At 39.0% G+C, this 13,472-nt stretch overlaps 1 protein-coding gene across 1 annotated transcript in view; it reads right to left on the bottom strand.

Annotated features, from left to right (window-relative positions):
- The window catches only part of LOC100540209 (amine oxidase [flavin-containing] B-like), a 51,934-nt gene that overhangs the window by 4,894 nt on the left and 33,568 nt on the right, over positions 1-13,472 (bottom strand). The window contains exons 6-14 of the mRNA XM_010724021.2: positions 12,420-12,561; positions 10,982-11,131; positions 10,170-10,329; positions 8,713-8,809; positions 7,889-7,942; positions 3,621-3,678; positions 2,571-2,668; positions 1,270-1,381; positions 132-194 (exon numbers count right to left, since the gene is read on the bottom strand). Coding sequence (XP_010722323.1) covers positions 132-194; positions 1,270-1,381; positions 2,571-2,668; positions 3,621-3,678; positions 7,889-7,942; positions 8,713-8,809; positions 10,170-10,329; positions 10,982-11,131; positions 12,420-12,561 — 934 coding nt within the window. The remainder of the gene's footprint in view (positions 1-131; positions 195-1,269; positions 1,382-2,570; positions 2,669-3,620; positions 3,679-7,888; positions 7,943-8,712; positions 8,810-10,169; positions 10,330-10,981; positions 11,132-12,419; positions 12,562-13,472) is intronic.

Genomic DNA, 13,472 nt, shown 5'->3' with positions numbered 1-13,472 from the left:
CAGTTTTGTTAAGTAAGAAAAGATTATTGTGGCTTTGGTTTACAAAGCTTAAAAAAAGCCACTATTTTTTTTTTCTCATCCACAATACCAAAGATAAAATAATAATCTATTTAATCTACATAAAAACTTACAATCGATTCAGGTTCTGGCTTCCAAATTTCAGTGTCTGGGATTTTCCTCATAGCAAACAGTACCTGAAAGTAAATAGAATTTCCTAGTAAGCACCACTTGTTCTTTGAAAGGGAAAAAGACTGGCTTTCAGTGTTTGTTTTAAAATAGCATGATTAAGACAACAACTCAGCACATAAATCTCTGCGTACTTAAATTTTAAAGAAAATGTGATCTTTTTACAACACACTTGGGGAGGCCAAATATTTAATAAGACACCTCTCTTAGTAGAAAACAGAAAATATAACAGAAGAAGCTCTCAGTGTTTAGTTGCTCCATGTCAGATACCAGAACTTGATCAGTCTTATGTGACTAAGGTAATATGAATACGACTAGGAGTTAAGTGTACACTCACTGCAAAGCGAGGTGTGCATACAACAAAAGCAACAAATACAGTCTTGAGTGGTTTATTTAGTTTTACCATGATGCAGGGAGAGGGACACAATCCTATAACAAAATACCACTGCTTTCAGCCAGAAAAAAAGTAAGATTAAAAAGGAAACCTTCACAATGAAAAAGTAACTATTCATTGTATCAAAGACACCAGATACAAATAGGAAAGCAAAGATTGTCTGAATTGAGAGCAATAAAAGACAGCAAGATGAACTGCTACAGTAAAATGAAACGGAGGTGGTGATATTAATGTTCTTCCTGTTCTAGTCACTTGTAGATTTAACAAGATTTGCTGTGTTTTACAATAGGCTTTTATTCTAGACAAGATTCAGGAACGCTGTCAACTTTTCAATAAAATAGAGTGGGAAACATCCCTGTACTGGATTTTAAACTTACTTTCCGTCCACAAGTAAATGAGGGAATGAAAAACATCACATTTTTACTGATCAAGCTCACTTGCCAACTTCTCCACTACCATTTGTTGAGGTTGTGCTGCAATGGATATTCTTACATTAAAGAGGTCATGAAGCACAATCTATGGGGGTTTTCAAAGAGCCTTTCCTAAGCATTCCAAGTCTGATGTTTCTTCATCCTTTTTGCAGACTATCCTCTTCTTCAGAATGTCTAAAATTTTGCCTCCAGCCAGAATATATTTCATATTCCATAGACTATTTGACAGCATCCCCAGTTTTGGGCTTGTGCCTCTACCTCTCTGGCTGCTCTTTCTCCAGCCTGTATGGCCCCCTCCATGTATCCACTCCATTCTGTGGCTGTCTCAGTGCCAGCAAAGTAGATCCTGCCAATGGGCTGTCGAAGAATCCTTGAGAGAGAACAAGCAATAAATCACATCAGCCATATCAGATAAGAAAACGGAATCTTTGGATTGACATTAGAATAAATGTGTTTTAAATAATAGCAGTTACTTAGAGATATTAACTTTGAGTGAGTTGAGCTGGATGGGTAGTTGGCATTGCAAGACATTAGGGTAAACAAATCAGTGCTCATGTTTTCTAAAATGTCACACTGCAGTTCTTGCAGCGCTATTTCTAGACGTGAATTTAGTGCTTGTGTAGATGTAAAAGACAATTAGTTTGAGATGAGACTTTTTATATCTCATAATTTTATCCAGTGTCTTAAATACCAGGGATAGGTGATACTGGCTCTTCATACTTCACAGTGCAGCATTCTGAAATATATCCCCAAAATACCTAAGTAACAACCAGGAAATAAAAGATTTTATGCTGTATTTTTCCATCATTTACAATAATTAATGTCATTAAAATTACTTTAAAAACTAAGGACTCCTATGTTCTTCATTACAGCTGTTTTGTTGGCCTCAGTGTTTTTTCTTTTTTTTTTTTAATTGTGAAAACTTATATTTCAAATAAACTAAAAACTATGTATCTGAAAGCCAACCACTGCTCTGAGCATCCAACCCTTTTCTTCTTGGTAAATCTTATTTTCATGCAAAAATGTTTGCCCAGGAGGACCATATACAATTGCACACTGTTTAAGGAATTAAGCTTTGTCTGCTAAAAGAAACTGTCCAAAGAAATGACCAGAATGTCGTTGTTGATAGGAATTAACTCTCCACAAGTATTTACAAAACACCAGCTAAAGATGGTCTGGAAATGGTAACACTGATCTCAAATACCTAACGTCTGTTTTGTAAACAGAAGCTGAAAACTTCCTAGTTTGCTTCCAAAAATCTACTCAGTTGCATTCACCAAATAACAAAAAGGGGAAAAAGAAATAACAGCAAAAAAACAAAACAAAACAAACAAACAAACAAAAACCCCACACAACAAACTCTAGTGATACTGTACTCATCCATCATAAAGCCCAACTGAGACAAGTGGAAGGTTATAAGATCTGTGTAAAATATTCTCTAGCAATCTCAAAGGTATAAAGCCAACAGAGTGACAGAGGATTTATGACCCTTCCTGAGATTATTTATTAACTTGGTCTTATCTTGCTACTCCGAAGCCCACTATAAATAGATACTATACCTTCCATACTGAGTCATTACGCCTGGTGGGAAGTAGGCTGTGTAGCAGCCTCCAGAATACTGCTCTTCACACCAGTTCTTCTCTTCATAATGCACTGGCTGTAAAACAGACATTAATTCACTCAAGGAAAGGATAAAGTCCCAGAGAAGCTAATAAGAGAACAGAGGAGACAGCAGTGAAAATAGCTTATGATTTGTTGCATGACAAGATGAGCACATTTAACAAGTCTGTTAATGCAGTATGGATCAGACACAATAGACCTTAATTTTAGACACTGCTAGCTGTTTAAAAAAATAGCCAATCTGAGCACTGCAGAAGATAATCCTCTTAATCTGTCAATGTAAATTTATGCTCTGAGCACACATTTATGCTTTGAGCCATGAAAAGCAAAATTAACCTCTGGTATAAACTGGTGTAATATTTGTAATGTGTACATTGGGTACAAAAACATACTGTTAAAAAATGCAAAGTATTGTACTTGCATGGTTTGACATACAGTATCGCTATGTTTAAAATGATGTAATCTTGAGATTGGTGTCTACAACATTTAGCTCATGTAAAATTGCCCTTAAAGGATAAAGGGCTTTGATCACATAACCTAAGTTGGAGATGACATAAATCCTATCAGTTATTTACCGTTACAGAGAAGAGAAGAGAAAGCAAAGACAAAAATAAAAATGTGTAGTAGTGGATCTTAGCAACTTGTAAGAGAGAAGAAACATTGTGCTCAACATGGAGTAAGATGGAATCTCGGAACTGTTGATATTTATGGTGGTAAACACAATGAATCCCACCCTCAGCAATGCAGAGAATGAGAATATATTTGTATTTTTAACTGCTTCATGAAAGTATTCATATCCTCTCTGTCAGGTACAACACAAGATTTGCTGTAACACAGTCTCCCCTTCCCCACAGAGAGCAGCAAAACCTCCTGTATCATGAGCCACTTCCCAAATAGTACTGTGCTCCAGCACATCCCAGTCTCATTCTGCCCTTCCCAATTGCCAGCAATACTGTTGAGAGACACCAAGATTTAGATTGTGTGCTTACATGTAAAGCTTCTTCTGATCCCAAAACTTTTGCATAGAGTTCACACAGCCTTGTCTTCCTGCAAGAGAAAAACAACGAAAGGCTTCTGGGTAAGAAAAGAGAAAATACACTGCCCCTAAAACGTTCAAGTTTCAAGATAGTAAGTGTAAGTATTTGCTAAAACTTGAGGTTCCACTTTTGGGATCTATTCTAATTGCTCAGACTCTGGAGCAGATCACTTTAGGAATATCTTGCACTCAATAAACTTCTGTGCTGCATAAATGCCAATTTTACCAGCAGTTATGCAAGCTGTTCCCTTAAGATAACTCTAGCAGCCCAAGTTCATATATTACCCAAAGGTCCTCTAGGCTGTCAGGAAAAAAAAGAAGTAAGGGATTGCACTTTTTTTTCTTGGCACGTAGTCCAAGATAAAATTTGTTCTTACAAAGATGCAGGTATTGATAGCCTGAGGCTCTCAGAGAAACAGTTCTTTATTTCTGTATCTATAAAATCTCCTGTTTTAGTTTATGAGTCTATAAATCCATGAACATAGTTCATTCTGTAGCAAGCCCCAAGTGCAATTAAGTTTGTTCTTATAAGCTTCTGGGTCTTACATTTAGCTGCACTGCACCAATTTCCAAAAAGAAGATCAAGATGAAATAATAGTTAAGCCATTATGAAAACCAAATAAACACACAAACACAACACTGAAAAGGTGTTTACTTCTGGAAGTAAACCCTGTGCTCCACAGAAAGCCACGTTGGCCACAAGTCACAGCAATGCAGCAGCCCCAGCTCCATATCTGCATGGGTCCCCTTTCCAACCCTATGAGAGTATGAGAAAATCCTACTGATAGAGCCCTAGGATGCAGCCCAGCTATACCCACGGGCAGCTGAACTCAAGGAATACTATAAAAAGAGGACGAGAAAAAGAAGAAGGCCTGAAAGCCCTTGAAGAAGGTGTCCTTCTGTGCAGGCTAGGGCAGAGCTGTGGGCACTGGGTGTTGCTGCTACTGGAAGGCAATGAGCCTAGTGGCAGTAGATGAAAGGGAAGCAACTCCTTCCTGAAGCTCCTGGACAGAAGCAGAAATACAGAGTAACTGGATATGGGACCTAGAGAGCTGTGGGGCCTAAATATGACCATCTCCTTGTATTCAGGGATCCAGCAACAGCCATAACGAAAGATACCAGTTCCTCTGCCTCTCACTCTCTGAGTGAACTGACCACCATGCCCTACATTCCACTAGCACTTCTGCAGTGTCTCAACCAAACAAAGCTATTTTAACAGCAGGAACCAGCAAAAACCCTCTGTTAGGATCTGCCCACCATCCCTCATAAATGCCCACTGGGCTCCTGCTTTTTGGGCAGGTCAATAACACTGCAAGGCTCCAGTGAGCATCACCCAGGGACCCATCTGCTCCTGTTTCTTCCAGCACCATGATGAGGATGAGGAGCCTCCTCCTCAAGATCCACATGTGCCCTGCCCCTTTTCCACATGTGACGTGTGGACCCTCTCAAAAGCCCAGAAATGGAAGAGCAGAAGGTGGTAAGGATGCTCAGGTATGGACATCTGAAGGGTTCCACGATGCTGCAAGTTCACTGCTGTTTGTCAACCACATTGCAAACACACATAAAGTTAGTTAAAGATAGCTGTGTAAGAGAAAATATTAAGCTTCAGGTCAAGAGCATCTCCAGACTATGAAGAAACTGATCTTGGAAAGAATTATTTATCAATAACACGGTATTCGAAAGAAAGAAAAGCCACCACAAGACTGCGCACAGAAAAGTAGTTTCCAAAGGGCTGCAAATGTACCAACAGTAATCTGTTACTGAGATAATTCTCCCTAATAAGAGCAATCCCTGCAGATGCACTGGCCTCTCTGTACCATCTGTCTCCTTTGTTTCTGAATAGTTTAAATAAATTCTTATTTATGAATTTATTGCTAATGCTTGCATGGAACATATGGAATATGTAGCAAGTAAAATCCTTATTTCTTGGCTTTGGACTCAGCTGTGAAATTGCCACCAGTACTAAATAAGAGGAATGTTATCAATGGAGCTGTTTAGGTAGGATCCTATCAAGAGTGACACACAATGATTTCTCCCTGCAGTGAGGATGCAGACATGCAGTCCCTTGCCCTGGTCTTTTATCCCAAGGCTATGTGATACCTTTGTTGTGCAGCAAAGAAAGGTAGGGTAAAATCTAACCTTGTCATTACTCACTGGCACCTGGCCTAGCTGGAAGGAAGTGGTGAGATTCACCCCCTTACATCTGGTTTAAACTGTAAAGCATTTCCCACACCCTCCCACCGATGTTTACAGCCATGATTTAGGATAGCTGCAACAGACACTATATCCCACTCCTCACATCCAGTACTAAAAACCTGACTCTCTTGATCCTGTGACAAAGCTGGAGCCTAGCTATTGCTCATAGTATCTGTGTACATAGAAACATTAAGGTTGGAGAAGACCTGTAAGATCATCTAGTCCAACCATCCACCTATCACCAATATTACTCACTAAACCATGTCCCTCAGTACCACATCCACACATTTCTCAAACACCTCCAGGGATGGTGACTCCCCCACCTCCCTGGACAGCCTGCCACTGTCTCACCATTCTTCCAGAGAAGAATTTTTTCCTAATATCCAACCTGAACCTCCCCTGGGACAACTAAAGGCCATTACTTCTCATCCTATTGCTGTTCCTTGGGAGAAGAGGCTGACTCCTACCTTGCTACAACCTTCTTTCAGGTGATTCAGCGATAAGATCTCACCTGATCCTTCTCCTGATTGAATAATCCCAGTTCCCTCAGCCACTCTCCATAGGACTGCACCAGAACATCGTAACCTCTACCTAAATAACAGAAACCATTCGCACTGTGCCTTCTCCTGGATCCCAGTTTCCAGTGGAAGGAGACTTGTGCTGGTGTAGAAGGAAGGAGCTACAGGCCAAGAGGCTCCTGCCTGGACTGGCAGTGACCAGGACCACATAGGTCAGAGAGGCACACTTGATCCCTACTCCAGGGTGTATCTACAAACACACTCATGTTTCATGACCATTCTTTACTGAAACAAATTCCTGTCTTCAGTTGCGACTTATACATCACTAGAATAACCCTTTACAGAAAAAGAATTTCTTCGCAGGTATTGCTCGGTAATATCTCATAGGCTGACACAGTGTAAGACGTCATTTGGTGTTTATGTTGACTGAAAACACTGGGCATGCTGGATTTCAGAATAACTACATTACTTCTATCCACCAAAGCCTGAATCCAATACTGACAAAATGAAGAGAGCCTGTGATTTCAGGCTGTCACTTCAAAATACTAGGATACTAACAGCCCTAGATAGATCCATTATCCACAGACTGCTAGACTACCCGCAAAGCCAATTTGAGATGACTACATCTCTAGTTAGGCTAGCCATTACTCTAAAAATATTTGCTTATTTGGATACGATATTCCTTGTGGTATGCTTAAAATACAAATACATTTTCTCTGTGTCAAAATCAAACTCTTCTCATTTCCACAGTCTACATATAGCTTTTAGTTTAATCTGATCTTGTGAATCAGTGTGATAGAAAAAAAGTTCATTATTTCGTAAATTCTATTTTCATAATAGACAAAAGAGCAGTTTTGTATGCACAGATTTGTTTTCAAGACAGTAACAAAGACCTTCATCTGTGCCTGAAGGGCATTTTTGTCTGCAACTGTGGGAGGAGAGCTGGAGGCAGCTTTTTGACCTCTTTGTGATCCTAAGGTCTTGTTCACAGCAGATACAGCAGCATTAGGGTTCAGCAAAAGATGCTGAAAGAACCCACCAGGATGACTAGCAAAATCAAGCACAGTGGAAAGACCTATCCCTTCTGACAAGCTTTCTAAGAGCTCAGAGCAGTTGCAGGAAGCTAGACAGGTAGCAGTGGAGGATGAGGCTGCCCTAGATCCTTCCCAGAGAGCTCAGCAGGATATATACACTACTTCATAGTCAGCAGCTTACAGCAGTTCTTCTATTGGTGACACACAACCAGAGCAGCCCTGCTAGAGTCTGAGAACTAGTTCCAGAGTGTTTCCAAACAGAAGAGACTGGCTGCCACATCAGCTGCCACTTTGGATGAAGGCCCCACATGATTCCCCCCAAAAAACAAATAGAATTCTTCCTGAAAGTGACACTTTTGCCTATTGCCACAAGGTTACATCTTCCTTCCAATCTGGGCACCTTTTCTTGCTCTGGTTGTTTATAACAAAAGCCAGACTCTGAACCCATTCAAATTTCCAACGTTTCTACTCACCTTTCTTCTTTGGTGAGATTGGTCAGTCTTCTACACTTTCGAGCAAGAATGAAACTGTAAAAAAGGAAGACCACAAACAATTTGTTTCCATTATGTTACTACATTTCCTGCATTATTTAATACACCCAAACTTTTTGATGAGATGATGTGATTAGTAATATTGGCTTTAACCCTAACCCTAACCCTATCCAAAATATCCATTTCACCTCATGTAATGATGGAACTCACAAGCTGTAATATCTGTATGAGCTGTTTCCCAGTGACCTAAATTTTATACAGCAGTGCATGCAGTGTATAATAACAATAGCTAAAATCTGAGATTGACCAGGAAATCAGTAACTTTTTAAGATTGATCTGCCAGATTTAAAATAAAAATAATGAGTGCTAGAGAACAAATTTTCATTTAAAGAGCTGCAAGTTTTGGGGGAGAAAAATATTTGGAGAAAACATTAAATCTGTGCATTCACTCCCTTTTTTTCCTCCTCCTTTCTTTCTGCTTCTCCACTTTTATATTTTGCAATATGACAAGGCAAAATATGACAGGGAGAAAAAGAGAAGAAATAGTATTTTATATTTTAAAATTTGCTAATAAATCCCAATGAGAATTTTATTGGAAGTAAGACTCGTGGAAAATATTCACCATACACTGAGATCCAACCCTTTAACTATTATAGAATCATAGAATATCTACAGTTGGAAAGAACCCACAAGGATCAAGGAGCTTATTTTATCAGAGCATTCAGAAGTAGCAGATTTTCTGTTTCAGTTGTTGCTTCTAAGACAAAATAAAAAGGCATGAACTGTATGTCTTTTCTGTCTCTTACCCTATTATAGCAGGAAAGCTGCCATCAGGTTTAGTATCATCAAGTGTTAAACCAATTGCAGCATCCTCATCTTCAATCATCATGGTACCACAATACCCTGTAAGCATAAGGGGGAAAAGAAGATAGGACCTATGCATTTGAACACAGCAGTGAGCTTCTGAGATGCTGGGAAATATTCAAAATTTATCTAGACAAAGCCCTAAACAACCTGATCTAAAAACACACTGCTTTGAGCAATTAACTGAATTAACTGACGTCCAGAGTTCCCTCCCAAAGCATATAGTTCTCTGATTCTTCAATTCTAATACAAGGATATATGAAAATGAAGGAAAAGAGAAAGAAAAAAAAACAACACAAAACATGCAGAGTGATCTCCATCAAGTGACAAAAACTAGCACAGATCCCTTGCTGACCTGCAAGGCAGGTCATGGAAGTGCTAGATACTATCCAGAAGGGATCTGCTGACAACAATTTTTGGAAGTGTCATTTAAGAGAAGGCCAATAAAAGAATCTTCTACTTTTGAATTTAAGTTGTAAAAATAAGTTATTCTGCAACCCAGTTAGTAAGGTTGCACAGAAATTGCAGAGAAACAGATTGTTCTCAGATACTGAAGGCATTCAAATGCCCCTAGCACAATTGTTTCCATATGTGACATTTATGTCAGACCCAGAAGGAGATGTTTGCACATGGTTTTGAAAATGCAGATGTTCTTAAAAGAACAATCAGAAGAAAAGGAGAGTATGAAAACTATGGATTCTACCAGGAAATGGAGTCATCTCTTGCTAATACATTCCAAAACCTAATGGCCAGAATACGTCAAAATCCAGAACTGTTAAAATCATTCACAGAGATGAAGGGTGTGTGAAATTTCTACACAAGTACAAATGGGGACTCATAACCACTGAAGAGAAATGAGTGCTTATTATAGCACAGTTTGTTTGAGAGTACGTTGCAAAAGAAATCTGAGGAATCAGGATATAAATGGAGCAGGTAGGATGTCTATGGGAAGATACTCTAAGTGAATGTTTCCCAATGCATCCAGAAGGCAGAGGTTTTGCAGGCTGATAATTGATAAGACCTGTCTCCATCATAGATTACTTGTACCTCTAGACTACTGTACAAGTGGGAGAGACTCATCTCATAATCATGAATCTCAAGAATCTGAAGGAAAAAGAGAGGACAACAAAGAACAACCAAGGTACTAAGCAACAGGCAAGAGTGCACTTTGCTTTCCCCCTCACATCTACTCCTCCTTTTTCTTCTCCCACCCACTCTCTTTTCTAAACCTCTTTCCCTCAAATTTCTCAAGCAAGGAAAGGCAAAAATGGTATAGAAGTATAAGAAATTTCCTAAGACCCATAATTCTCTGAACTCACAGCCTGCTCTGCTCCCACGTACCTTCTCCCTCTCTCTGTCACAATTATTACTACTAGTCCCTTTAATTAAAACATAATACCCTTCTTCCTCCAGAAGGTTTCCTTATAGTACACAATGCACTTGATGACTGAGCCCATCGGGATTCGGTTGATGAGCTGGTTTCTCATTGGGGGCAAAGGTGGGTTGAAATGAATCTTCAAACCAAGAACTGGGGGAATGGCACTGATCACATATTTGCCCTGGAAAAAAATTATACATAAGCCAAATACATTCTCCACTATTTCATCCTAAATACTGCTCTAATGATCTCAGCAGACTTCTAGAGATGTTGCAGGGTTTATCTTTCAAAAGCAATTTTGGCATTTAGCATAAGAATTGTGAAATCAAACCCTCACAAAATCCTGGTTGCCAAAACAACAAACAAGCATTATATAAACAGCCATCTGTTCCAATGATGGGCAGCTGCTCTTTTCCCAGCCCCTGAAAAAATCCAGGGGACAGATTTTGTTGCAAGAGTTTGTTGGTCTTCTTTCCATCTGGTCTCTTTTCTTATAACTTCGAAGCCAAAATGGAAATGCTTTCATAGGAAGTTTACTACCAAGCTACATTGCTGTGTTCACCCTACTACTACCTGTTAATTCCAATGGTAACAGAACACAAAATAGAGATGCTTGTGAGGAAGGAATTTCAATATAAACTTTGCTTTTTAGATATCACTATAAAGCTCTATCATTGGTTATTATTAGGCACAACCAGAAAACGTGACTTGTCATAGTTATTTCAGTCTCTGTTATATTTTTCTACAGGATTTTGGAGAAATCACAGAGGAAAACTAAAATTTTCTAGCTGTCCAAACAAAAATGGTTGCTGAGATGTAAGAGGTTTCATCACCTCGTATAATTCATGATCCAAGGTTTCCACTACGACATTTTCACCCGACTGGTCAATGCGGATTACTGGTTTCTTCAGCTTCACTCGGCCTCCCAAGCGTTCCATTATTTTCTCACTGATCTGTCCAGAGCCTCCAACAAACTTCCTCTCCTGAAACATGGAAAACAACAACATAGCAGAGAGAAATCAGCAGAACAATGCCTCCAAAGACTGTATGTATCATGACAAGTCTTTTGCTTGAGATTCAAACCAAACTCTATTCTTCTGTTATTGCCAAATCTTTTTAATTAAGTTTAGCAGTTTCACTTGGAAAATGTCTTCACATTACTTTTCCTCTCAGTGAACTTCTACACCTCCTATGTCTGACTACCAGCCAAAACTAGAAGTATCAGTAATGTCATGAGAAAAACTTATTCTCATGCAGTCTCCAAATGGATTCCACAGAAATGTGTGAATAAGCAACATTTCCTGTAAGGATTTAAACTTTTAAACCTTTCTCTGAGTTCACTCTTTTCATTGCTTAAGTCTATATGAGAAGTAGAAACCCTGATCTACCTAATAACAAAATATAAGAAATGAAATAGCTCACATCAAAAATGTATCCTGCAGTATGTAACTTAACATAAAAACAAAAAAAATCACCTCTAAGATACTGGAGAAATACAAACAGTATTTTATGAAAAGTATTTATAATCAAATTATCTACAATTATTGATTTATCTGTGCATATCTACCGATGTATTTTAATGTGCTGTAATGAATTCTTCTTATTTTTATTTTTAGGTATTTATTTATGACTAAAAAGCTTTTCTAAAAATACAATTGTTTCTAACATACTAAATAAAATTTGCATTTCTAAAGTAGACCATTAATAGAGCCTTCACTTTCTAGAAATGCAGAAGTAGCACCAATGTGCCAATCACTTTAGAGCGACACTATACTTCAGCATAGGTGTTCATTTTCTTCAGACTGATTTTAAAATCTTTACAGGCTTAACCCTTGAAAGCTTGTGTTTTCAGGAACTGAGCTCTTGGCTACAATTCCAGTATCCATTTGGAGTGCTTCTACATGCTCCTGCAGTTAGCATTCCCATCTTCATGAAGTAGTTCTGAAGTGGTAAGGCTTGGTTCAGCCCCACAACATTCCAAACTGAATAAACAATGTGTTCTGACCAGAGCCCAAAAAAAGAGACAGAGTCAGGAACTGCTATAAATGCACTGATCCCTAGGTCCATGACTTCAGCGCACAGCCTTCAACACAAGTTTTCCAAGAGTCTGATTACTGTGTAAATGCATGCAAATAGTGCTGTTGCTACTGTGCTATTGGTCAAAGTCAGGGGTGTACCAGCTTGCCCTCTGAACTTAACTATATATAAGCAGAAGAATGGAACTTAAAGAAAGGTCCATCAACAGCTGCAGAAGGTGATGGCTGACAGTACCTGTCCTCCATTGGTTGTTGAGAAAATCCTGGCTGTCCCCCCACATTGCTTCACGTACCACAAAAACCAGAGAGCAGACACCTCATGGGGTTCAGAAGTGACATCCACATTTACAAACAGAGTTGCAAAACTTTTGGCAGCCCTGCAGCAAAGATAAGAAAGTGTGTTGCTTTAAAAACTGAAGAAAGATGTCAATCTTGTTCTTTGGTTGGGGAGATAATGACTTTGTCAACTTCTTTTTCCACTGGAGTTGAGGGCAAAGAATTTCTTGATTTCAAATGAAAGAGAAAACAGTAGCAATTGGTTGTATGGAACATTTTTCAAGAAACCCTATAAAAAACGTTAATCAAATACTGCTGTATTCCAGCAAAATTAGGAAATACAAGAACCAATGAAAACTAATGGCATTTTAGGCTACTGATACAAAATCAGCTTGCCATCCCAGACTCGAGATTATGGGAAGGAAGCTTTCCTGTCTTCACAGGACAGCAAAACCATCATGTCCTCCTTGTTCCTGGATTATATCCAACATCTGCTGTTCTGTTTGCACTTGTGAAATGCCTACCCCTCAAGCACACAGCATACAGATTATTCAACATTTGCCATTTAAAAAGGTTAGGTATCTTAGATGTTAGTTATCTAAGGTCTCTGGTTAGTCAGCACTCCCCCACACTGTTCTCTGCTGTTGTGCTTGGGGGGAGGGGGTGGGGCTGCTGCAGCAGGAACATACCAAGGAGAGAAATACAAGAAGGAAGCCATAAAAGAAGCCACAGTATATACAGACTCAGGCAAATGTCCGCCAAAAAAAAAAAGTAAAGGACAGTTTTGGTTGCACAGTTCAGTATTTTAAATGGTGGTTTCTTACCCAGCAGTGATGAACACAGAAGTGGAAAAGTGGTCTGTGTCTGAAGAAGGATTACTGCTTTATGTCCTGCTGTTGGTAACTTTCATTAGTGGAATAAGTAAAATGGCAGCACAAAATGGGAATTACGGTATAATCTCTACATTTTGGATTGCTCTAGGACAGTTAATTATGGCTCATTCTTCCTGTTA

The sequence above is a fragment of the Meleagris gallopavo genome, chromosome 1 (assembly GCF_000146605.3).
Source record: "Meleagris gallopavo isolate NT-WF06-2002-E0010 breed Aviagen turkey brand Nicholas breeding stock chromosome 1, Turkey_5.1, whole genome shotgun sequence".
Taxonomy (NCBI): domain Eukaryota; kingdom Metazoa; phylum Chordata; class Aves; order Galliformes; family Phasianidae; genus Meleagris; species Meleagris gallopavo.
The sequence above is the reverse complement of the archived record's forward strand: the minus strand, read 5'-3'. Positions and strand labels throughout refer to the sequence as shown.